A 26136-nucleotide genomic window follows, 5' to 3' on the forward strand; every position below is an offset into this window, starting at 1 on the left:
TGTGCTCATAAAATACAAAAAGTTAATAAAATAGGGAATAAATTATAAAATCTATTCTCAATATGTCACATCCATTCTTCTTCTTCTTCTTTTTTTGAACAAGTAATCAATTCAATTCACAATACCTGAAGGTAAAAGCCCGAAGGCTACAACGATTTCATCAAAAAATACAGGAATGAACCAAAACTACTGAAACCTAGACACCGGAACACATCCACTAGAAGGCTTCAAAGCACATACTGCAAAAGCAGACCATACATAAATGCAGGGTATAGGGCCCGTCTCCGATCAGTAGTAGAGTTCAAAGAGACACCCAGTTCAAACCCTAACCATAAGCACAGATGAAATCAGCACCAAACCAAAACAGAAAACAACCTAACCAAAATTGAAAACTTATTCGCCCACCTACCACGTCCACCGAATCTGGAAAAACCAGACTGGTACAATCACCGGATTGGGGAAACCAACCGGGAAAAAATCGAGCCAAAGACAGCCGGTTCAGGAACCTCCGGCCAAGGATCAATCGCCAGCGAACGCCACCCAAGAAGCTTGCGACTTATTGCCGGAGGGAGCCGATCCACCCTACTTCATCTTCCGTCAGAGCTATCCTGAGCACCGGACCAGAGGGAGGCGGCTGAGGAGGAGGTGGAGGCAGGTGGTGAGGAGAAGGTGGAGGCGGCAGAGAGGTGGTGGCGGCGGTGGAGAGAGGGCGGAGAGGAGCTGATAGTGGAGGAGGTGGCGGCAGAGAAGGAGATGGTAGAGGCGAGAAGGATCTGGTTAGGAAAGGGACATGACGGGTGGTGAGATGGGAGGGTGGCCGGCAAAGGAGGAGGGGAGGAGGTGGAGCAAGGGGCGGCAGCCCCACCCCCCTAGAGAAACCCTAACAGATGAAGTAGAGAGAGAAAGGAGAGAGCGCTTTTCGGTGTCGAGGTGTCTTCATCCATTCTTCATTTTGGAGTTTTTGAGATGTTCGCCTTCATTAGTTTTTATCTTAACGCAAGTGAAAGAGAGCTTAAACTTGTTAGGCTTGGCCTTTCACAAATACGTTTGATGGACAGGTCAGCCCAATACTTTTGGGCCTTAGGCAAACTCTGAGAGGTTTTGTTTAAATAATTCTTTTTGGTAATTGATTTTCGCAATTTTTTTCTTCTCGAAATCACACTCTCTTTTTCGTTGTCTTGTAATATGAATATACAAAATTAATCTTTCATTCGTAGATTCCTTCACTCTTAGAAAGATAACATTGTAACTTCACATCACAAGTAAAAAAAATGGTGTGTGATTATGAAAAAGAGAGTATGCAATCACTCGTAAAAGGGACAAAAAATTAACAGGTGCAAAAACACACGTGCAACCCACATGCCAAACCGCTAGTATACATAAGTGTCTTTTATCTATGCCATGTTTTAATCCTTCTCTTCACCAAAAAAGTCAACATCCTACTAGTGCAGGCCTTCCACAAAATTAACAGGTGACATAATGTTACGGATACCCTACTAGTAACTAGAGACTGACAGAATTTTTTGGACAGAATCTGAACAGAAATTCAAATTCCCAAATAACCCATTTGAATTCTTGTTCAGATTCTGTCCAACATTTCTTCCGGGGGAAGATTTTCCCATGCAAAATAGTGGGTTCTTTAACTATCCTATCGCTCAATTCAATGCCCACTGATATGGGTTTGATGATCAATCCTCGATATGCATCGCATCATCCTTAGTAGTGCGAGTAATAGAAGCAGAGCCCCTGCTCTCAAGTAGCTTCATCTCAGATATTACTTGTGCCTGCATGATGAACAGAAAGATGAAATTTTGGTTCAATTCATATAGGGCAAATTATACTTTGCCTATTAATGATAATAATTACGAGCCCTCAGAAGATATCGTATATACCTGAATGGCATTCTTCCTACGCTCTATGCGCAAACAATCTTCAAGGTACCTTACTTTCTGATTAGTCTACGAGCCAAAGAGTTACAATGTAATTAAAACAATCTTCAATTAGAAATTAAGCAATCAATTAGAGATCGTGTTTTGTTGTGTACCAGATTATAGAAAGCCTGGATGTACTCTTTAAGTCCCGCAATTTCGCGACGACTTTGCTGATACTTCTCCAATATGACCTATATATCATCGAAGTTTTAATCAAATTTTGCCAAGGGCAAGGCAAGTAGTTATTCTGAAAATCAACCAAGCTTAATTACCTTACCTGTATATTGGGTGGAAGAGGAAGGCCTTGAGCCATAAAAACCTGATCCACTTCAAGCACATTTAGCAGATGAACTTTTCTAGTGGTTACGATGATTTTACTTCCCAAACCAAACCGACTGCGGTTTCCGACTAAGGCGTACAGTTGATCGAAATCATCTACATCGTCAAGGATAACAAGAACTCGTTTATAGCCCAATTTTTCCTTAATCATATCCACTCCTTGGCTAACATCTCTTACTTTTACATTCCTTTCTGATAGGATGTCTGAGAGAAGTTTTTCTTGTAATTGAACCAAGCCATTGGGTTTTCTTGAATTTGGTCCAACATTTTCCAGGAAGCTGCTACCTTCGAAAGTATAAAAGATTTGCTTGTAAATAGCTTCAGCAATGGATGTCTTTCCCATTCCGCTTGGCCCGCATATCCCTACCACGAGGACATAGTCCCGTCCTACTCGCGTGAAGAGATTCAGATATTCATCAAGAATATCATAGTATCGAATTGGGTAGATGGAAATGTGCAGATTCGTCGGAGTCCGTTTATTCACAATTTCTTCGACAACTTTACCAACTAACATAGATTCAATCCTGAAATTAATACATCCGTCGTCAATTGGCAAAAAAAAAAAATTGTAATTAAGCACAAGAGACATCTTTTGTAGAGTAGATAGAGAAATGTAACTACTTTAAAGAACCACTAGGTAGGTAATTAACAAATAATAATATTAATAGACATCTTATGAGTTCTTGCACTTTGATTCTGCATATTATTTAATTTTATGATTAATGAGGAAAGCTGTTAGGAACAAGACTGTTGGGGAATCAAGATGAGGAAGAGATGCCCTGTGGTGTCCCACTTACTTTTCGCAGATGACTCTCTCGTGTTCCCAGAGTCGCTAGCTTCAGCGAAGCTTCTGGACTCACTCTTAACATGCAAAAGTCAAGCCTGTTCTTTTCGCCTAATACGAGTGACAATCTTAAGAAGGAGGTTAAGAGTATTCTTGGTATGGACGAAATGAAAGAACCTGTCCAATACTTGGGACTTCCAGCGTTTTGGGGCAAGTCCAAGAGAAGGGCTCTGGGTTACCTCAGGGATACGGTTACGCGCAAAGCATAGGGATGGGGAAATGATCAGTTGAACCATGCAGGTAAAGAGGTGCTCATCAAATCAGTATTTCAACCTATTCTCATGTATACCTTTATGTGTTTTAAGGTTCCTAAATCCATAAATCCATCTGTGCTTGTTTAAATTCTGTGACAAGTGCTTTCTGGTAGGGCAAAGGAGCAAATGGAGGGAAGATCCATTGGGGTGCTTGGCATAAGTTGACTGCGTAGAAAGGTATGGGAGGCATGGGCTTCAAAGATTTTGAATCGTTTAATGTTGCATTGTTGGCTAGCAGTTTTGGCGGTTGATGAATAGCCCAAACTCTTTGTGGGAAAGAATTCTTGAAAGTTTGTATTTCCCCAACAAGTCTTGCATGGAATTAGAGAGGGGGTAGAGTCCATCCTGGATCTAGTGTAGCCTTCTTGTAGGGAGGAATCTTATTCAGGATGGGCTACATTGGAGTGTGGAGAATGGCGAGCAGATTCAATTTTGGGAATACAGCTGGGTTCCTGAGCTCCTGGGGAATAGAGTGACCCCACTTCCAAAGGTGCAAAAGGAAAAGGCAATGGTGGGAGATTTCATCAACCCTCCTACCAAGTCTTGGAATAGGGAGAAATTAAAGACTTGCATTCCATTGGAAGTAGTGGATAAAATTTGCAAAATCCTGATCAGTTTCACTGCAACACGAGATAGGGTTATTTGGCACCATACTAAGTCAGGGAAGTATACGGTCAAGTCAGGTTATGCTTGTAAGAACACCATCTCTCCAATTATAAATCCGTCTCCCATCTTGCTCTTTCACTCCATCTCAGTCTCTGTGGACAAAACTTTAGGGCACCAAGACAATACCAAAAGTTCGTATGTTCATGTGGAAGGTAGTGAAGAATTGGGTTGCTTGTCATGTGAACTTGTACCGAAGGAAGCGTGCACCTAACCCGAGGTGTCAGGTTTGCAACAATGCCGACGAAACAATTGAACACCGGCTGTTTCATTGCCCATGGAGTAGGGCAGTATGGTTTGGGAGTGGGAAAGCTTATTGGACTCTTTACAATGAGGTGGTGGCTGTTGATAAATGGTTGAATGATCTTCTCTGTGGGGACCTAGCAAAGGAGACAAACTGTGAGGTAGTGGGAGAAATTTTCCAGTTATGTTGGGCCATCTGGAAAGCTCGTAATAACTGTGTTTTCAGTGGTAAAATACCTGTATCGGAGGATGTGATTGATCAAGCCAAGAAGGCTAATATGGATTATTTGCAAGCAATATATGCAGGGGTTTCTAATGGTTTACCAAATCCTGCTTGTGATCTGAAATGGGTTCCTCCTCCCCCATCTTTGATCAAGTTCAATATTGATGGAGCATATAAATCCTCCTGTAGCTTGGTTGCCTTTGGTATCATTGCTAGAGATTGTGGTGGATCTGCTCTCTTGTTGTGTAGTGGTTGTGCTATGGTTTCCTCGGCTGTTGCTATCGAAGCTTGGGCTCTAAGAATGGCTTGTGTTGTGGCTATGAAACGGGGTTTTCAACACGTAATCTTTGAGTCGGAGTCGGACTGTCGCACTGCCAAGACCTCATTTGTTACGTCTCTGATATCTGCCCCTGGGAGATTGAAGCTATTGTGGGCGACATTAGGAAGTGGGCAGCCACTAATCATTAGACCTTTGTTTGGTGTCGTAGAAGTCTTAACAAAGCAGCTCACTGGATTGCTTCCCAATGTAGCAAAGTGAAGCAATGTAGGAAAGTGCATAGTTTCTGTTTTCATTCGGTTGTATACCACCCGCTCTCGCGCGAGTCTATTTTGTCCAAGGATTTGTCTTGATTTCAATGAAATACTGACATTTTCAAAAAAAAAAAAAATTTATTTAAATGCCCAGATTTCAACCCGTTTTCAATCAGATTGTTGGAGGTGTGCGATCGAATGCTGCGAAATAGTTTTTTGGGCAGTTTTTGTGAATCCGGTCCCAACGGGATCCAATCTAGTCCGGACGGCAGGGACGGACCCAAAGGGGGTCACGCGGGGCACGTGCCCCCACTCGAAATTAAAATATTTTTTATTATATTTTTGTATAAATTGGTATAATTATAAAAGTGTGCTAATATATAAATATACACACTTGCATATATCTCAAAAATACATATATAGAATTAGTTTTATGCCTGAATTTCATTATATGATACATTTATACTGGTTGTTTTATGAGTTGTTTGTTTATTTAGAGCTATTCTTTCTTGATTCTCTTTATTTTTAATCGTCTGGGAGAAAAATTTCAAAATAAAGTCATTAACAAAACTAGCTCGATCATTCTAAAATTTGTCGATGTTCACATACATTAAAATTTTGTTAGAGATTTTGTGCTCATTTTTACCTAATTTAACTTAAAGTATACGTTATAAACTTTTGTAGTTAATAACGTATGCCTTAATTTTGTACGATCTTACCGGGGTTGACTAAAAAAAATAAACTCTCTCTATTATGTTTAACAAGTGCCCCCACTAGGCTATTGGCTATATTCCTGGATCCGTCCCTGCCGAACGGCCTGAACATGGGACTTATACGGGTTTGCTCGTTTTTAGGGTTTTTCATGTTTTGGAGCCTTAAATTTGTTCTCTCCCCTATGAATAGAGAACTTTAGGGGATATTACTGTTGAATCCTTTTGGTATTGAGTGGCATCTCTAGAGTTACAGATCATAACTGTCTCTTTGTATCTCTTCTCCACATTCGATAGTGAAACTCCCTCTCCTTGCCTGTGGATGTACCTATCTTGGGAACCACGTAAATTATGTGTCTTGTGTGATTGCTTGTTTGTTCTCTTTTCATTCTTAGCATTCATAACGTTTGTTACAACATGATTTTTTTTTTTAATTCGAGCAAACCCACACAGCCACACCCAAACCCGAAAACTATTTGGGTTGAGCCTCGGGTTGAAATCGGATTTAGACGGTTCTCCGGTTGAGGAGATTACAGTATCACAAGGTCCGGATAGACCTATATATAAACCCACCCAACCCATCCGAGTTGCAACCCTCGCTCATTACTGTTCCATATGGTTTGATTCAAACCGTGAGATTTCGGTATGTACATGTTATTGTGCAAGACTGAGCTTGTGGAGTAAGCGGCGGCTCTAGGATTTTTAATCAGGAGATAGTCATTAGTAATAAACTTGAAATCTATCACTTCTAGAGAAAAAGTAATACTCAACAAAAATGAATTCTACTATCTTAATGTTAACGTTTCGACAACACAATGATAATTGCGCTCCACAGATTTTTGTATTTTGAAATTGTTGTACAGATAATTGTGTGCTTAATTGGTAATCCATGCGCCCCCAAATCCGATATGTTTCCGCATCAATTACTGTATTTTTTATAGTAATAATAAGATGATGATTAATTTTGCAACAGAACAGAAAAGAAAATAATTGAAATGAATAGTATCATTACCGATCATTAGCGCTATGATCCCAGCCACAGAAATTGGCAGCTTGTCCAAGAGCTCTCTTCCACCTTCTGTACCAACAGCCTCCTTTCCTTTGCTTGCTGACTGCTGCGGCGGCATACCCTCTCTGTTTCCTGACATCGGATGGATCCACGTCGTAGAAAATGGGCAGCACGATCAGCCCCCACTTGCTCCGGCAGTCCATGATGACCGCTAGCTCCTCGAGGCACCAGCTGGAGCAAACGTAGATTCTGGAGAACAACACTATGGTGATCCTCGACATTGCTATGGCATCCTTCAGCTCTCGTCCCATCTGTACCGAGCCCGATCCCTTTGTTTTGCTTCGCAGCTGATTCTCGTCTACGAAGGTGGGGACTCCGCGAATGGTCAAGGACCTTGATATCATGTCTGTAACGTACTTGCAGGGGTCGTCATTTTGAACGCTTACGTACACATCGTGTTTCCGCCCGCTGCTCAACCACGAGGAGGAGTCCATGCTTGCTAATGGACTGTTAATTTGTTGCTATAACAGAAAGAAAGAAAGAAAAGCAATAGATTGATGGTCGAGCTGCTAGCTAGCTGAGTTTCACAACTGCTTGCATATAAGTAATCACCAGATTCTTTATTCACACAAATATGAAACCGCGTTGGCGTTTTCGGATTCTAATTTCTTAAAGAAACATAACGATTACGTCAAAAAGTGTTTCAATTTCCATGTTATGCCCATGATTTGATTGATAGGCAATAGCACCTCAAGGGTATTAATAATTTTTACCAAATTTCTATGTTTGATTTTGGAAAATGAACATGTATTTTGGGATCAAAATGGGATGGAATAATATATAAAAAAAGGGGAAATTATACTTTGCTCCCTTAAACTATCACCCGGCCACACGTTGCCCCCTCCAACTACTCAATCGAACACTTAACCCCTCTTTAACTATTATTTCGCTGCCACCCCTCTAACTCTGTTAACGTTTTGAGCAAAGTTATGTAAATACCCTTACAGGATACAGGTAGATATACATACACGATACTTCTACACGATTTCCCCAACCCACAATACGATTTTTCCAACCCTAAAACCTTTCTCCTAAAATTAGCGGGAGTTTTCCTTCCATTTTTTTACCCGCATATATATATATATATATATATATATATATATATATATATATATATATATATATATACACACACACACGCCATTCATTGAGCTGTAACCCTAATTTCGACTGCCTATGGAAAAAATCCCAGTACCTTTTTCATAGTAGAAGCCGATCATCATTTACGGTGGTCAAGGGCATCTGATCTTGGAGGTATGATTCCTTTGAACTATTTTTTTTTTCTCTGCAATTCCTTTGAACTGTTGAAAGCTGTAAAGTGCGTTATTAGTATTGTTTGACTATTGAATGCTTTGTTGGTGGAAGGTGGAGTAATCAATGGTCTGTGGGTCAGGTGGGGCTTTTGACACTTTGCGTTGTTTGTTTGTGAATGTGGTCCCAAATGCATACTTTTATATATATATATATACACACTACTGTGCATATGTCGGCCAAAAAAGTGGTTGAGAATAGTAAAGTAGTGTTTTGTTTTGTATCCTTGACTTATATGTTTTAATTTATCGTTTACTTGGTACTTGTATATTGAAAAATTGCATGCTAAAGTTTTATTTTTTTAATTTGTATACTGGATATCACTTGACTTATGAGTTTTAATTAATTGTTTACTTACCACTTGCTAATTAAATAATGAAAATATAAAGTTGTTTATTTTTTGATTTGTTTACTGGATTCTTAGGATGTCTGATGTAATGTTTGTGTTTGAGTCACCATGGGGGTTACTTTGAGAATGTGCCACTTTGAGAATGTGCCAGCAAAAAAGTATTCAATGGGCAAGGTTGAGTTCATAAGAAATGTAGACAAAGACCTAATGTCGTATTTTGAGCTGATAAGCATGATTAAGGACTTGGGGTGTTCAGAAAATTGCAACATATATCATAAGCTCCTTGATTGTGATTTGGATGGTGGGTTGAGAGAGTTAAAGACTGATGCTGAGGAGTGGGACATGTTTGCTATTCATAATGATAGAGAAACTATATCTATTTATGTGGAGAATGCAGAGTTAAATATGGTTAATGATGTGGTAAATCTGGATAGTGACTGATGCTGAGGAGTGGGACATGTTTGCTATTCATAATGATAAAGAAACTATATCTATTTATGTGGAGAATGTAGAGTTAATATGGTTAATGATGTGGTAAATCTGGATAGTGACATTGAAAAAAGTGAAGGCAATGAGAGTGAAAGTGGGGCAGATCCAAACAGTCCTAGAGGGAGTATTGGTAGTAGGGACCTTGAGTACTTTGGAGATGGAGATGAGCTGTATGATTTAGGTGACACTATTAGCACTAAACAGGTGAGTGAGACCCTTGTAGGTGGTTCTGAACCTTTTTCCTTCAACATGGGAAGTGGGAGTGGAGAGGGTCCATCAAACCTATTACCTCCTAACATATAAGAGGTGGAGGATGATGACCTAAATACTCCAATGAATTCTGATGAGGAGGGTAAAGTGGAGATTCCTAAATTCTTTGAGGATAGGGATATGGAAAGGCCAGACCTACAAAAGGGGATGATGTTTGCCAATGCAACTATTTTTAGGGCTGCTCTTAGAAAGCATGCCATCCAAAATGGGACAGAATTTGTGTTTTTGAAGAAGGAGGGTGATAGGGTGACGGTGAAATGTAAAAATGAATGTGGTTGGAGAGTGCATGTTAGTTTTTTTCAAGACACCAAAGCATTTCAGATTAAAAGCTTACTCAATCACCCATGTCAGTGTTCGAGAGTGTACAAATTTGGGCATGCTAATTCTACATGGTTAGCAAGAACATACATGGACAGGTTGGTAGATGATCTCATTGGAAGGTTAGTGCACTAAGAAGGGCCGCTAAGAGGGACCACATGGTGGAGGTTAGTGATAGTCAATCATACAGGGCAAAGAAAAGGGCATTAGAGACTATTGAGGGTAATCATAGACGACAATATTGGAGGCTACGTGACTATTGCGAAATGATTTTGAGGCAGAACCCTGGCTTAACAGCATTGTTGAAAGTGGAGAGGACATTACAGAATACAGCCCCTGTCTTTCAAAGGATGTTTGTCGCGTATGATGCACAAGTAAAGGGTTTTCTAGTTGGTTGTAGACCCATAATAGGGCTTGATGCATGTCACTTGAAGGGACCATTTGGTGGTCAACTAATGGCTGCTGTTGCAAAGGATGCAAATAACCAATTATATCCATTGGCTGTGGCTGTGGTTGAAGCCGAGCTCAAAGATAGCTGGCTTTGGTTTCTTGATGAGCTGCTTGGTGTAATAGGGAGGCCAAAGGAGAGAGACTGGACATTCATTTTAGATAGGCAAAAGGTATGTTATTTGCATGTTCACTTTTAACTTTATCTTTATAATTTTGTGTTGGCACTTTCCTAGCCAAACTTTGATTTTTTAGTGGAAAAGAAAACAGAAATGGAGGAGTAAATGGACTGCCTATTCAATCAGCAGGAAAACAGCCACCGAAATCACCTTTCTCCATGAAAACCCCACATAGAATTGAACCTAGTTTTTCTTCTACTAGAACCTAGTTTTCTTTTCTTTTCCTTTTTTATTCAAACGGCAAATACACCTCAAATTTCTAAGTAATACTCTCTCTTTTTTTGAATATAAAAATAATGATAATTTTAACTACCAAAATATGAGTCGTTACAAAAACAAAAAGAACAGGGGAGGAGTATATCCTCTCTGGAAAGCAGGGGGATAAATGTGAAAGGTGGTGGCTGCTCACTCTTGATCAATTTTAACTAAAACATTATTATTTCCATGTGGGGGCTGCTCACCCTTGATCAATTTTAACCAAAACATTATTATGTGCTTGGTTTTTTTTAACCAAAACTTATGTACAGGTGCATAGTGATTGTTCTCGACAGATTAATTTGGGTACTCTCTGTTTCTTTTTGTGGATGTGTATTTCTTTTGTGCATCTCTTTTTCCGTAGGAGTATTATCTTTTGGTTCATGTTTTTTTTTTTTTTTTAAAAGTTCAAATCTTATGAATTGTGAGACTGAATTCTACACAGGTTTCGTTTTCTTTCTTTGTAATTTTCGTTAGTTGCTATTGGGAATTACATGGGTTTGCTATTCTGATTGGATTCTTAGACAATGTTTACTCACTCAATTGGTATGGATTGGAATTGTATTCCACTAAGGGAATAAGAAAATGAACTGATCAATGGAGAGAGAGAGAGAGATAGAGAGAGATGGGTTTGTGTAAAGTCTGGAGAGAGAGAGAGAGAGAGAGAGAGAGAGAGAGAGAGATGGTTTGTGTAAAGTCTGGAAATTTCAACTTTGAGATGATTGTGTATGCTAGAAAGGGAGGGAGAGGGTAATTTTGTCCTTGGGCTTCAAAAAAAATGGCCTGGAAAATTTTTCCATCCAAAACCCTTACAGACAACAAACGGAAGGGTTAGGGTGGCAGCGAAATAATAGTTAAAGGGGGTTAAGTGTCGATTGAGTAGTTGGAGGGGACAAAGTGTAGCCGGGTGATAGTTTAAGAGGGCAAAGTATAATTTCCCCTATAAAAAATTTGGGGGGGGGGGGGGGGGGGGTTAATTTGGTCATTTTCACGACATCGCTTGAAACGAACGCAGTTAAGAAAGGAAATTGACATCCATAATTCTTATTTCTCCTCTTACACTCTTTTTTTGTCTTTATCTGGGTGAAATTACTAAAATGCCCCTATACTTCATAATCAATCAATAATATCTTACAGGGGCATATTAGTAATTTCATCATAATAGAGAAATAAAAAATGTAGGTGGAGAAATGAGGAGACGGGATATCAATTTTCTTAAGAAAAGTCAAGATGTCCATTATTGTAGAGCATTGCTTCTAAAGTTCCGTCCAGCTCACATGGGGTGGGACGGGCCTCACTCTGCAGCATTCCAATCATCCAATGTGATATGAGAGGAGAAGTTTTTCAGTCAACTTCTCCTCTCACATCACATTAGATGATTGGAGGGACTGAAAAACTTCTCCTCTCATATCACATTGGATGATTGAAATGCTGCAGAGTGAGGCCTGTCCCGGCCCCATGTGAGCTGGACGGAACCTTAGAAGCAGTGCACTACAATAATGGACATCTTGACTTTTCTTAAGAAAATTGATATCCAGTCTCCTCATTTCTCTATCTACATTTTTTTTTGTCTCTATTATATGATGAAATTACTAATATGCTCCAGTAAGATGTCATTCTCTAATATGCGTGCTTGGCACCACGTAGCCGGTGCCCGCTCGGCACTGAAAAATTTCTCATATGAGAGGGACCTAATTATTTGGTGGGTTTATTTCCCGAGGTTGCCTTATTCACGTCCACAAAAGAGGTTTTCGACCCACCTTATCTCGCTATTCATCTCGGTAATCGACGGTCTGGATTTTAAATAAATTATTTCCGCCAATAGTTTAACTATTTAAACTATTCGCACGAATAGTTTATTTAAAATCTAAACCACCTAAAATATTTATGGATGGATAAGATTGTTCACCTCCGTTACAATCTTCTTTACGAAGCCTTGTAAAGAAGTTTTTTCCTCATTTCTCATACCCAAAACTTACCTCCTAAGAGCATCTGTAGTGGTAATAATCTCAATTAATAATCAAAATGTGTCACGTCAACATTTGATTATTCATGTAGTCCATAATTAAACTTAACAACATCTACCTCCATATTCGTTATTTTTGCATCCCTAACAAAAAAAACCTCACAATACACAATACACATTTGTCCAATCGCAAATGAGTTTCAATCATGCACTCAACCACACCAAATTATTCGTCTCTATGAGACTATTCTAATGTGAGGTATTTTTGAGTTATTGAGTTTACTTACTGAGTTTGATTATTAAGTTTGATTATGAATTTGGTTATTTGCTAAAGACTTGTAATTTTATTTATTACAATGTGGTGTATTTTTTTAGTATTGTTGTTAAATTTATTTATCCACATCTATTTACTTATTACAATGGAAATGCTCTAAGTTTCTCCTATTTTTATTTATGTTCATATCCTAATGCACATTTCTTAGAGCAGTTTTTGTTCACTTTCCCCCAAGGTAACTTTACCCACTTTCAATGAGTAGATAATGATCCGAATCGTTCAAAAGTAGATCTTGACCTACGGTAGTCAAGAGGGCCTTCTTCTATGTACAGTTATACCATACCAATGTGCTCAAAATAAAAGGAAAAATTCCAATGTAAATGTAATAACAATACTATTCACATAACGATCCAAACACAACTTGTTATACAACCTCTCACATACATATAGGGCCCACATATAGTAGTGTTTATGGAACTCATATGTATGTGAGAGATTGTATCTGGTATTGTATTTAAATTATTTTGTGAGTATCATTTTGGAAATTGATTTTGACACTCCAGTTTTAACCACTGACATTCCACTTTGTGTGCTAATCATGTGAGAAAACAAAACTAAAAGTGAAGTGTTATTGGCTAAAAGTGGAGTGCCAAAATCACTTCTCATCATTTTTTACGAAAATAAAACCCGGCTCCTTCCGAAGAGAGTGAAGACCCTGTTCGTTACGACGATGACGACCTTGACAACTACTAGAAGAGTACACGCAACGTCATTTTCCTTCTTGTCCACAGTGACGAGGTGCAGGCACGACGTGTTCTTGAGCTTCAGAGGCGAGGATACCCGGTACAACATCACGAGGCAGCTGCACCGCGCCTTGGTGGACGCCGGCATCCCTACTTTCAAAGACGATGTCAATCTCCACAAAGGGGGCGAGATCGCGTCGGAGCTGCTCAAGGCCATCCAGACGTCCAGGATCGCCATCATCGTGTTCTCCAAAAACTATGCAAGCTCTGGATGGTGCCTGGATGAGCTTGTCAAGATCGTCGAGTGCAAGAATGAAGGCGGCCAGGTGGTTTTGCCGATATTCTACGACGTTGATCCTTCCGACGTGCGACAACAGACGGGCAGTTTTGCAGACGCGTTTAGGATGCATCAAGAGAGCGGCCGCGGGACCGCCCAAGACAAGATGGACGCCTGGAAGGCAGCTTTGACGGACGCAGCCAGTCAGCCTGATGGATGGGATATGCATGATGGTGCTGCCGCCACTGCTACTGCCAGTAATTGGTAATTTATCACTCGATCCTATATATTCTTTCTTTCTTTCTTTATTTTTTGACTGGATTAATTTGCTGGTGGAAAATATGGTGAAAATTAAGAAACCTGTAGATCTATATATGTTTGTTGATTTTTCTTTTCTAAATTGATTTCCGGAAGGCCTCACACACACACACACACAAATTAATCAAATAAAGCATTACTCAAATTGATTTCAGGAAGGCCACCCAATTGGATTGGTGATTGATTTTTGAGGTGTTGGTCTTCGATCGGGGTGTGTCTGTGTAGGGGAGTTGCGGAAGGAAGGGGCCGTTCCTTTGTTTTTGGGGGGAGGGGATCGAGGGGACTGCGGGAGGAGAGAATTTGAATAGACACAAACGCTTGCACAAATACACTCACAATAGTGTGAGCCTTATGAATGTAATGATATGCCGAGGACCTACACTATTGCGAGTGTGTTTGTCTCTAGCATTGTTGGTGGGGAGAAGGGATAAAAGTCATTGACACAAGTCTCTACATACACTTATCTTCTTCTCGATCTTCTTTTTATATCGGCAATTGAAAAGCTCAAAGAAGGTTTATGTGTTTATCTCTATCATCCACTCGCTTGAAGGACGTTTAGATTAGGTGCATTTCAATTTACATTTTCATATTTGGAGTTCTTCTGCTATTGCCACGCCCTGCATTTTCCACTACACGCCAATTTGCGTTGGGGCTCTGTTTCTCATGCTTCTTGGAGATAATTGCACTGCTTGACCGATTCCTAGACCTAAAATAATGGGTTGCCCCAAGCGTAGGGCTGAGACCGATGTAGCACAATATCCGATAAGACCGGAGTCGAATCCACTAAGGACGGTGAAGTGTGTGCAGTGGAACTCGGATTAGTATTAAAGTTAGCTCTTAGGTAGCCACCCCTTGTCTTTTAGTTGATTGACAAACTAACACTAACAGATAAATTGCTTAAATGAATAAAAAAAGAGGCACGGTTGTAGGGAATCCGGCGCTCGCTACCTAATCAAAATCCACTCGCTTTTCAAGGTTCTAAAAACGGTTAAATTTTGAGGAGAATTGGAAACCCCGAAGGATACGAAACCTAAGGTTGCCGGTCCCGTACACAGCAGCAAACAGGTTTTGGTCCCCCGTTCCTGCTCACATGAGTCCCGACAATACCTCGGATTCATCCAACGGACGTAGTTTTCACCAACTAAAATTATTTAATTAAATTAATGTACTGAAACATTGCGAGACGAAACCTAATTGGGTTGTGGCGCGCTTTAACCCAGTGACCAAACCTCAGAAAAAACTACTCACTCATTATTAAAAATAAAAAAAATAAAACCGTAGAATTAATCATGTTTTTATAACGCGAGATGAAAAATAAACAAAAGATCTAAGTTAAACAAAAACCAACAAATAACTTTTATAAAGAACAGAAATTAAAATAAATTACCGGAATGCAAGTAATCGAACGAAACTTCAAATAAAATTTGAAAGGAAAAGGGACTCTCCAATAACGACGCAATTAGAAAAACTGCTGCTACGTTTCTCCCCGATGATCAGATCTCCGTGTAGATGCCGCAGTCCCTTTTTTTCTTTTTCTTCTTTTCACTGTCGTCCGTTTCTGCGTTCCCCTTTTTTTCTTTTTTTTCGTCCCCAAAACTGCTGCCCCCCAAAAAGTGATCCAGCCCTCCTTTATAGCTGTTGATATCAGCTTTCTTTTGTAAAAATATAATAACCCTATTCTTTGTTGCCCGAGAGCCGTGGGCCACGGTAACTGCTGAGAATTGATTTTTCTCATTCTTTCACTTGGCCCCACCACTTTAATCAACCAGGGAGCAATAAACATTGGGCCTACCATTGGTCACAATAACAAATACTTATCAGGCCCATTAAAAGACAAGGGTCTCCGATTATAGATTAATTAAATCCAGTGCCGAACTCTCGACTTGCAATTCAGGCACTCCACTTGATTGAATCCAAACGAAGCAACTTCGAACACAATTTAATATTTCGACTTTGCGCTCTTTTTGTACCAAATCCTCTAAATATCTACAATACACAAGTTAAGCATAAATCTCCAAGTAATAATATAAATAGGACTTAACAAAGATAAATTAGGGGGCGCTAATGTGAACATTTACGCGCCTATCATGCACCAACAATAATACATAACTAATAATCTAATATATACTTCTTCAATTTATTAATCTTTGATTTATATGGTTCATTTTAATTCATTAATTAGCAAATTATCACTCTTTGATTATTACAATAATAATTTCATTGATCTTTTGGTCAATCTTTATCTGGCATGCATGCAGGCTTCAATCAAAATTCATAAAGGAAATTGTACAACATGTTTCGACTAGATATCAAGATGCACACATGACTGTTTCCATTTTCCCACCCACAATGGATGCTGGTAAAGAGTACATAAATCTCTTGTCAAGTGGAATATCAGATGACATTCTAGTCATAGGCATCTGTGGAGGAATGGACAAAACTGCCATTGCAAGAGATTTGTATAACCGGAATTTTCATAGCTTTGAAGCCAGCAGTTTTCTTGAAGATGTAAGCGTTATTGCACAACAACCAAATGGACTAGTTGCGTTACAAAAGCAGTTCCTTTCGGATATCCTCCCAACAGTTGACGACAATTTAGAAATAGAAATAATAGACGATGTTAAAAGAGGAACTGACTTGATTAAAGATGTGGTGGGCAAAAAAAAGGTACTTGTAATTCTGGATAATGTGACTGAACTAGACCAAATAAATGCACTTGCTAGGAGCCGCGATTGGTTCGGTTCAGGAAGTAGAATCATCATAACTTCTAATACTAGAGATGCAGAGTTGCTAAATGTACTTGAAGTCGATGATATATATGGACCTCAAGGCATAGAGGTAAGTAATTAATCTGCTAATTCATGTCTTATTGATGAATTAATTGGGTAGCTAGACGGCCCCATCGATCAAGTCTTTCTTTACTAATAAATAGTATGCATGCATATATGTATATATATGCATGCATGCAGGTCATTGAGGATAAGTATATGCAGAACCTTAAAATGATTGAAGACCTAAAGGAGTTTATCGAGACGTCCCTCCATGTGCAGGTAGGTACACTACACCGAACATATATAGACTACTTACGAATTCTCATTTGCAACTTAATTTGTTTGATGTAAATTATTACTTGCTGCCATGCAGTCTCTTGAAAAAATGTGGTCCCTTATCACTGAAATAGAAGAAGAACGGAGGAAGAACAATGCTCAGGTATGCGCTTTAAAATGAAATAGCTCGATCCAAAGTATGAAATTGGTGGTGACACTGATCTCAATTTCACTTATTGCTTTTATATATTAGGAACAAATTATGGCAAGCTTACAGTTACAGCAAAATGTGAATCAAATTAGTTTCCCCTTAAATGCATTAGAGTACTCAACAACAGATGCGGTACTTCTAGATGGAAAAGGGCCCAAAAATAGTGAAGGTTACGAGGCCTTGCTAGATTTTGTGCCTGAGAATGAGAAGATAATCATGGATAGTGCTATTGTTGGTGATGAGCTAATGGGAAAGAAGCATGTTCTACGTCATGATGTTGGATCCAAGAATTTGGTTGAGGCAGTAAGCAGTACTGAATCAGAACTTGGGCCTGAGAATGAAAAGAATTTGATTGTTTTCTAAGTTGTAACAACAGTAACAGATCATTGAGAAGCACAACTTGATCAGTGACCTACAATTTGTATACACCACATAATAAGAGATAATTGCTCAATTTATATTGAGCAACTTCTTAGGAGTTTATTATGATACGGTTCTGAAGATTACTCTCATTCTAATAGAGTAGCTTGGGATTCTCTTTGCCAGCCTAAAAGGGAAGGTGACCTTGGAATTAGGGGTCCGTTTGGATGGCTATGGATTTCAAACTGCGATTTGATAGTTTACATAGGATTAGGAAATGGAGTTTGAGAGCTCTTTTATGATAGATTTGAAATAACTACTTGAGAGTAGTGATTTAAAATTCTTCATGTTAAGGATTGTAGTTATATAAAATAAAATAATGACTAACAATTACATCTATACTTCTAGTCCATCTTCCACTTTAGTTTCTGTTTGGACCATATCTGGGCCGACCCAAATTATCACAAATGCGAATTTTTTTATAAGACATAAACGACCACAACATGCAAAGTACTAACGATTTGTTTGTCATACAACGGTTCAGATTTTCTCTATGTTTTTATTATATCTAATCTTTAGAAAATAAAAAACCACAATGCATTAGACGGTTATATTTGGATTCCCATTGACAGGATTATTTTTATGCGGTTGTCAAACCATCAACTGTGCAATCTCCGTTTTCCCAAGTTTGGGATCAACTGTGTGCAAGTAATTAGCACCCTAAACTCGAAGAATGATATAAGCGGAGTACTTAACCAAAATGCAGATGGAATAAAATTCCAAACCCGTTTCTTATTGCTTGAAATTGTAAGATATATACAATACTTCAAACGAGACCCTCCCCGTCGTTTTACCGACAAGTCCGACCAAAGTGGAACAAACAAAAACATAGTAGAACAGAGTTCCCAGTAAGAAGGAAACGATATTTCATTAGATACTTTCCTTTCCCTCAACACAAGCCTACTCAGAGCTGATATCAAAGACTTCTGCACCATCGATCGAAAATTCATTCCAAGTAGCCGGTGCCTTAGGTCGGGTATGCTAGCTTTCCTGGAAAACGGGAATAGAAGGGAAAGAAAAGGAAACAACAACAAAAAAAATTGAGATTTGTCAATTATCACTCTTTAAATACAACTCTTCTGCTTGAAGTAACATATATGACATGCCGTGAAGTAAATTTAAGCTGGTATATTAATATGTTTCGCTACATTACAATCCTTGAGTTGTCAAAAGGAAGAAAGGGTATCGATTTGAAAAACTAAACTAGCATTAAAGAGCCATTTGTTTGGTTATGAATCCTAGCATTGAAGAGCCAAAGCTAGCTTTCAATAGATTGAATGTTGCGAATAGAAAAAGAGAACCAGAAGAAACCAAGAACTCAAGCAAGTTTTTGCACTTAAATTGTGGGTTACATTGTGAAAAAAGGGTATACCGTGATACCAATGCCTGCATGCACAACAACAGTAACAGTATCGATGTGCAATTATATAGCCGGGGAGGACTGGAGAAAAAAGAAATAAAGAAACAACCTTGGAAAGACACATACCGATTAGCCCCGAAGTCGCCTCTTCAATCTATTAAAGTTCACTGCTGTGGTAACGTACAACCAATCTGCTACTTCGTCCAAGAACTTGAACCAGGCATATCTTGACACACTACTAAAGAGAATTGTGCCAAAAATTGCCCAGAATCCACACGCAAAGCCAACGCCCATGCTGATATAAAATGCCGGTGTAGTAAACATGTCCTCATCATCTCCTTCTTGAATCCCTTTCTTGCCGCCTTGTTCTTCCCCCGGACACTTATCTGGAAGTGGAACCCCACAAAGTTGAGCATTCCCAGAATAAACCGAGGCATCAAAGCTTTGCAGTTGGGTGCTTGTTGGGATTTTTCCAGACAAGTTGTTGTTAGACAAGTCCAACACGCTTAGAAAATTTAGAGCAGCTAGGGTTGGAGGAATCTTGCCAAAAAGTCTATTTCTAGACAAGTCAAGAGATTCCAACATTTTCATTCGATCAATGTTCTGGACGATTTTACCGGTAAAATCGTTTCTGGACAAGTTCAAGGAGACCACCTCTGCAAGACTAGTGATTTCCTGTGGAATTTCCCCCGAAAATTTGTTGCTAGAAAAGTCAATCATTTTTAAGAGCCTGAGTCTTCTTTGGTACCCCCGTTCTTGTCCTTTCCATTGCACCAATACATTCCCCAGGTAAATGGTGCTGTAATATGCAAAATCGATGGTTTCTTTCATGCTATAATCTCTTTGAACCAAAGCAGAAAAATTGTCAAAACACGGTGGCAGCTTCCCGGACAAATCATTCTGAGAGAAATCCAAAACACGGAGGGAGTTAAGGAGGCAAATATCTCGAGGTATGTCTCCATAGAATCTGTTGGAGCGTATACTAAGAATCATTAAATTCGGGATACGTGTCCCCAACCACGGTTGTATTTTTCCAGTGAATCTGTTTCCTCCCAAGTTAATAATTATCAAATGCGGGCAGTTCTTCAAGGACTCGGGCAATTCCCCGGAGAAATTATTGTTGCTTAACTGCAATACTTTGAGGTTTAAGAAGGAACCAAATGATCTTGGAAGTTCTCCGGATAAAGTGTTGTTGGCCAAATTGAGCATTTGTAGTGATTGAAAAAGTTCCCAACAGTCGGGAAGCCCTCCCGATAATTGGTTACTTGAAAGGTCAACGTACACGAGAAAGGAAACCGCACATATGATCGAAATGGACCCCGAAAACAAGTTTTTGGATAGATCCAAGATCGATACATGGGAATGAAGTCGCGGTATTTGGCCTGTAAAGCTGTTTGAACTTAAATTTATTTTGAAGAAGGAAACTGCGGAAGATAAATCAGGCACCAAGCCCTTCATCTGGTTATTAGAGATATCTATGTTAACCAAGTTGGGAGGCAGATCCCAAAACCAATTCGGGACATCATCAGAAATTCCAGCTCCAGAGACATCAAGCTCGGAGAAATTGTTTTGATTTCGAAGCCATTCTGGGAAGTCAGGCCCCAACTTGCAAGATTCTAACCGTATAACATCGAGTTGAAAAGGAGGAATCCAGCTGGAGCTGATGTTGAGAATTAGTTTGTTATTAGAGAAGTCCAAATATTTCAAGCTAGAGAGGGTTGAGAAGTGGCTTTCAGAGATAATGCCTTCCAATGAATTCAGAGTGGTGTCCAAATATTCCATCTTCGAAAGTTGTCCAATACTTTTGTCAATGGTCCCATTTAAGGAATTGTTCGAAAGATCTAACCGTGTCAGTAATGGAAACGCGGTCAAATCAGGAAGCTGATGAAATTCTGAATCTAAGAATAGCAGAGAGAGAAAAAGATGAAACCCATTTCTTATTTCTATATGAATCGGTTACAAGACTCAGAGAAAGCACACCTATTTATATCACCTCAACTCAGCCTCCTATTGGTTTACAATAACCCCACATGGCTTGATGAGCTGGACACTATCTCTAGTTACATGAAAACCAAATACAACTGAAATGAAATGCAAATACAGATGAACCACATAACCAACCAACTAACTGACTTTAACTAGTTCTGTTCTCTTCACACCCCCTTGCAAACTCAAGGTTGGTGGAGAACCAATCATGAGTTTGGACTTCAAAGCAGCAAAACGAGACACAGGCAAGCCCTTAGTAAAAATGTCGGCAACCTGAGCATGGGAAGCAATAAAATGCAGCACTAATTTGTTAGCCAAAACCTGCTCACGAATGAAATGATAATCAATTTCAATGTGCTTGGTACGAGCATGAAAAATAGGATTTGAAGCTAATGCCATAGCTGAACGATTGTCACACCAAAGAACATGAGGAGGAGAAATAGGAATACGCAACTCTGTCAACAATTGTTGTATCCAAACTAAATCAGCTGCTGTTTGGGCCATTGCCCGATATTCTGCCTCCGTGGAGGATCGAGCAACAGTTGGTTGCTTTTTAGCACACCAAGAGACTGGTGTAGCACCAAGAAAAACAATAAAACCGGAAGTGGAACGTCTATCGATGGGGTCTCCAGCCCAATCGGCATCAGCATATGCAGTTAAAGAAAGAGGACCCACTGTGATATGAAGACCATGATGAAGTGTGCCCTTGATATATCTAAGAAGACGTTTAACAGCCATAAAATGACTCACCTTTGGCTGATGCATGTGCTGACACACAGTGTTGACAGCAAAAGCAATATCAGGCCTAGTCAAAGTTAGGTACTGTAAGGAACCAACAAGAGTCCGAAATAAAAGAACATTGTCAAAATGAGGATCAGAAGGATCATAGGGACCCTTGGTGGAGGTAGGAGAAGCACTTGGTTTACAATCTTCCATGCCAGCTTTTGTCAAAAGTTCTGAAGCATATTTGGCTTGAGAAAGAAACAAGCCATTCTGAGAATAGGTCACCTCTATCCCAAGAAAATAATGCAATGAACCAAGATCCTTCATGACAAACTTAACACTGAGCATATCCACCAACTGAGAAAGAAAGGTGGAGTCACTCCCAGTCAAAATAATGTCATCCACATACACTAGAATAAGAGTAATAGACTTGTCTTTGTGAAGAGTGAACAAAGATGTATCTGCCTTGCTTGCTTGAAAACCAAGTTCTAACAGATAGGAGGAGAATACAGAAAACCAAGCCCTAGGTGCTTGTTTTAAACCATATAGAGCTTTGGTAAGTTTACACACATAGGTGGGATGGGTAGGATCTTTGTAACCCTGTGGCTGTCGCATGAAAACATCTTCTGTGATAGTCCCATGCAAAAAAGCATTAGACACATCCAGCTGTTTAAGAGGCCATTGATAATGAACTGCCAACCCAAGAATAATCCTTACAGTTGGTTGTTTCACCACAGGACTGAAAGTTTCTAAGAAATCCACCCCCTCTGTTTGCTGATTACCATTTGCGACTAATCTTGCTTTATATCTAGCAATGGATCCATCAGAGTGTCTCTTAACTTTATAGATCCATTGACACCCGATAACATTTCCATGAGTGGGAGGAGGAACCAAAACCCATGTTCCTTGTTTGACCAAAGCCTCATATTCTTCAGCCATTGCCTTTTGCCAAACTGAGTGATGTATGGCTTCATGAAAATGTTTAGGCTCTGAAATGGAAGGAGAAACAGGAGTAAAAAGAGAAATGGGATGTTTTGGTTTAAAAATCCCAGCTTTGGATCTAGTCTGCATAGCATGAGAAGGAGGAACTTGAGTAACAGGTGAAGAGGAAGAATGTGTAGACTGGACAGAATCAGAAACTGAATGAGAGGTATTTAGATCTAGAAGGCTGAGATCATGAGAAGATGGACAAGAAGGCACTGAGGAAGATGATGAATTAGCGGAAAGAGATGGAAGAGAAACTTGCACAACAATATCATCAAACACAGTAAGAGGAATAGAAAAGGAAGAAGAACAAGAAGAGGATTGGGAAGAAGTAGAAACAAGACTGCTATATGGAAAACTATTCTCTTCAAATTTCACATGACGAGAAACATACACTTTGTCACCAACTGGGTCATAACACCTATAGCCCTTAGAATTAGAACAATAGCCCAAGAAAACACAACACAAAGACTTTGGAACTAGCTTATGAGAGATGTATGGTTTCAACCAAGGAAAACAAGCACACCCAAAGGGTTTGAGAACAAAGTAATCTGGTTTGGTGTGAAACAAGAGAGTATAAGGAATCTGAAATTGTAAGGAGGAATGAGGTAAACGATTGGCTAAATGTACAGCTGTAGTTAAAGATTCAAGCCAAAACTGAACAGGCATAGCAGCATGAGTTAGTTGAGTAAGAGTTGTGTCGATCAAGTGTCTATGCTTCCTCTCCACAACTCCATTTTGTTCCGGAGTATGTGGACAAGAAGTCTGATGAAAAATTCCAGCCAAAAGAAAAAGATGAGTCAAATAATTGTTGATAAATTCTCCCCCATTGTCTGATCTAACAGTTTTAACTGTGGTTTTGAACTGATTTTCAACATAAGCTTTGAAATGAGTAAGTGTAAACTTGACATCAGATTTGTAATGCAAAGGAAAAAGCCAAGAATAACGACTATAGTCATCAATTATAAGCAGATAATATCGAAAACCCTGGACAGAAGGTACAGGGGCTGGACCCCACACATCCATATGCATCAAATCAAAGGGTGCAACAGAAACAGAGTCTGAAACAGGAAATGAGAGTTTGTGACTCTTAACAGCATTACAACTGAAGCAATGAACATCATATGGTCTAGATACAGGAAGATTATGCTGCTTTATTAAAGACTGAAACAAAGACAAACTAGGGTGTCCTAACTTTTGATGCCAAAGAGCAGCAGAGGAAGATGAACAAACAAAAGCATGATGACCTGGAGAAGATGATCCAACACTAGAGGAGGTCTTGATGGGGTACAAACCCTGCACACAAGGCCCCTTGTGAAGAATTTTGAGAGTTGACTTGTCCTGAATGAGGTAACCATCACAATCAAAAACAATGGAACAATGATTATCCTTTGCAAACTGATGTACTGAAAGCAAATTATGAGTAACAGACGGTGTATGAAAAATGTGATTGAGATGAAATTGTGTTGATGGGGTAGGAAGAAGACCTTTACCAGAGTGAGCTATGGGAAGAGAACTTCCATTGCCAACTAGAACTCCATTCTCAGTATGACAAGGCTGTGACTGTGTGAGATTGGCTAGATCATGAGTGACATGTGTTGAGGCTCCACTGTCAAAGTACCAATTGGATGAAGTCTGAGGTGTTGTCTGAGATGTTGAAAAACTAGCACCATGTCCACTGTGACCAAACTGAGAAGGATATCCTGTATAACCAGTTGATGAAGTAAAACCAGCAAATCCCTGTGATGAAGGAAAACCAGTTTGAACTGCAGAATGATCACTATTATTAAAGGTCAACAGATTAGCTTGGGATGGAGAAGATGAACCAAAAGAACCAGTTGAGCGTCCAGAAAAATCCCTAGGAACCATCATGTTATGCTGAGGCAGTGGGACAGAAGAAGAAAACTGATTATTACCACCATTCCACTGATTGACTCCATTTCCATACCAAGACTGATTGAATGATCTTCTAGGTCCAGAGAACATAAACTGTGGGGGTTGATACTGCAGATTTTGCCTATGATGACAGTAGAAAGCAGTGTGGTTTGTTTTTCCACAAATTTGACATTCTGCTCTTGTATTGTAACCACCAAAACCTGATCCTCTTCCACCTCGACCTCTATTGTAGCCACCATTATTACCACCACTAAAGGAGATATGTCGATTTGATTGTGGAAAAACCTGTTGAGGAAAGTATGGTCCAGAGGCATTGGAAGTTTGATACATTGGAAAACCTGATGAACCAGATGGTCCAGACTGTAACAGTTGTGATCCAGAACCACTGGCCTCATGATCATGCGAAGAGGTTTTTGGTGTGGTGAAAAACACTTTTGACGAACTAAGTCCTACTTCTCCTTCATCTTTTTGAATTTGTGCTTCTTCATTGCGTAAAATAGCAGCTAATTCATCAAACAATATATCTCCTTTGATTGTATTGAAGGCACTTTTGATACCTCTAAAAACTGATGGTAAACCTTTAATAGCACAAAACACCAGATCATTTTCCTCAACATGATATCCAACAGCTTCAAGCCTCTGTGCACAATTTCTAATCTCATCTAAGTAAGAGTCCATGGTTCCAGTCTTAGTCACACTATACAAACGACTGCGTAACTCATGAATATGTGATTTAGAGAGAGTATTGAATCGATGTTCCAAAGTCTGCCAAACTTGTGAGACATGCTCAAGCCCCAAAACATGTGGTAAAGTTGAAGCAGAAAGACTCGCAGTTAAACAAGACAAAAGCTGATTATCAACTAAAGTCCAGAGAACAAATTCTGGATTCGAAACCCTAGCATTTGAAGAATCAAGTATCGTAGGTGCCGGTGATGAAATTGAACCATCAAGATAACCTATATATCCATTAGCACGTAAAGCGTTCACCACTTGAGTTCGCCAAAGTAGGTAATTACCTGATTCAAGCTTAATATTGACCAAGGAATGAAAATTAGCAACCAGAAAAGCAAGAGCTGGGGGAACAGTTGCAGAAGAAGTCGCAGAAGACGTAGAAGTAGAAGACTGAGATTGAGATGTAGCCATGACTTTTCTCGAGATCTTGACGGAAGTATGAACGGAGAAAATGCAGAACAAAGTGAAGTAGATCTGGACTCACGTCAGCGGCTTTGATACCATGATGAAATTCTGAATCTAAGAATAGCAGAGAGAGAAAAAGATGAAACCCATTTCTTATTTCTATATGAATCGGTTACAAGACTCAGAGAAAGCACACCTATTTATATCACCTCAACTCAGCCTCCTATTGGTTTACAATAACCCCACATGGCTTGATGAGCTGGACACTATCTCTAGTTACATGAAAACCAAATACAACTGAAATGAAATGCAAATACAGATGAACCACATAACCAACCAACTAACTGACTTTAACTAGTTCTGTTCTCT

At 39.4% G+C, this 26136-nt stretch overlaps 3 protein-coding genes across 3 annotated transcripts; 1 reads left to right on the top strand and 2 right to left on the bottom strand.

Moving 5' to 3' along the window:
- Positions 1-1360: 1360 nt before the first annotated feature.
- LOC131301212 (disease resistance protein RPV1-like) lies at positions 1361-7386 on the bottom strand. Its single transcript, XM_058327385.1, has 5 exons — positions 6751-7386; positions 2209-2794; positions 2045-2122; positions 1893-1958; positions 1361-1784 (listed from the first exon to the last, which is right to left on the bottom strand). Exons 1-5 carry the CDS (start codon positions 7239-7241, stop codon positions 1689-1691), a joined length of 1317 nt encoding a protein of 438 aa, XP_058183368.1. The 5' UTR covers positions 7242-7386; the 3' UTR covers positions 1361-1688.
- Positions 7387-13338: 5952 nt separating this feature from the next.
- Positions 13339-17773, top strand: LOC131301211 (disease resistance protein RPV1-like). Its single transcript, XM_058327384.1, has 5 exons — positions 13339-13949; positions 16262-16841; positions 16973-17053; positions 17148-17213; positions 17304-17773. The coding sequence occupies exons 1-5, from the start codon at positions 13396-13398 to the stop codon at positions 17622-17624; spliced, it is 1602 nt and encodes a 533-aa protein (XP_058183367.1). The 5' UTR covers positions 13339-13395; the 3' UTR covers positions 17625-17773.
- A 128-nt stretch (positions 17774-17901) lies between these two features.
- Positions 17902-20918, bottom strand: LOC131301210 (receptor-like protein EIX2). The gene has a single exon (XM_058327382.1). The coding sequence runs from the start codon at positions 20821-20823 to the stop codon at positions 19171-19173; it is 1653 nt and encodes a 550-aa protein (XP_058183365.1). The 5' UTR covers positions 20824-20918; the 3' UTR covers positions 17902-19170.
- Between the last annotated feature and the right edge of the window lie 5218 nt (positions 20919-26136).

The sequence above is a fragment of the Rhododendron vialii genome, chromosome 9a (genome assembly GCF_030253575.1).
Source record: "Rhododendron vialii isolate Sample 1 chromosome 9a, ASM3025357v1".
In the NCBI taxonomy this organism is placed as follows: domain Eukaryota; kingdom Viridiplantae; phylum Streptophyta; class Magnoliopsida; order Ericales; family Ericaceae; genus Rhododendron; species Rhododendron vialii.

Bases quoted from the DNA above. Each gene is read 5' to 3' on its own strand.
- LOC131301212 (XM_058327385.1), bottom strand. From the start codon at position 7,241: ATGGACTCCTCCTCGTGGTTGAGCAGCGGGCGGAAACACGATGTGTAC. The intron at 2,795-6,750 runs GTAATGATACTA...TATTAATTTCAG, and splicing joins GATCATAGCGCTAATGATCG to GATTGAATCTATGTTAGTTG. The intron at 1,959-2,044 runs GTACACAACAAA...TTTGGCTCGTAG, and splicing joins TCCAGGCTTTCTATAATCTG to ACTAATCAGAAAGTAAGGTA.
- LOC131301211 (XM_058327384.1), top strand. From the start codon at position 13,396: ATGACGACCTTGACAACTACTAGAAGAGTACACGCAACGTCATTTTCC. The intron at 13,950-16,261 runs GTAATTTATCAC...GCATGCATGCAG, and splicing joins ACTGCTACTGCCAGTAATTG to GCTTCAATCAAAATTCATAA. The intron at 17,054-17,147 runs GTAGGTACACTA...GCTGCCATGCAG, and splicing joins AGACGTCCCTCCATGTGCAG to TCTCTTGAAAAAATGTGGTC.
- LOC131301210 (XM_058327382.1), bottom strand. From the start codon at position 20,823: ATGGAATATTTGGACACCACTCTGAATTCATTGGAAGGCATTATCTCT.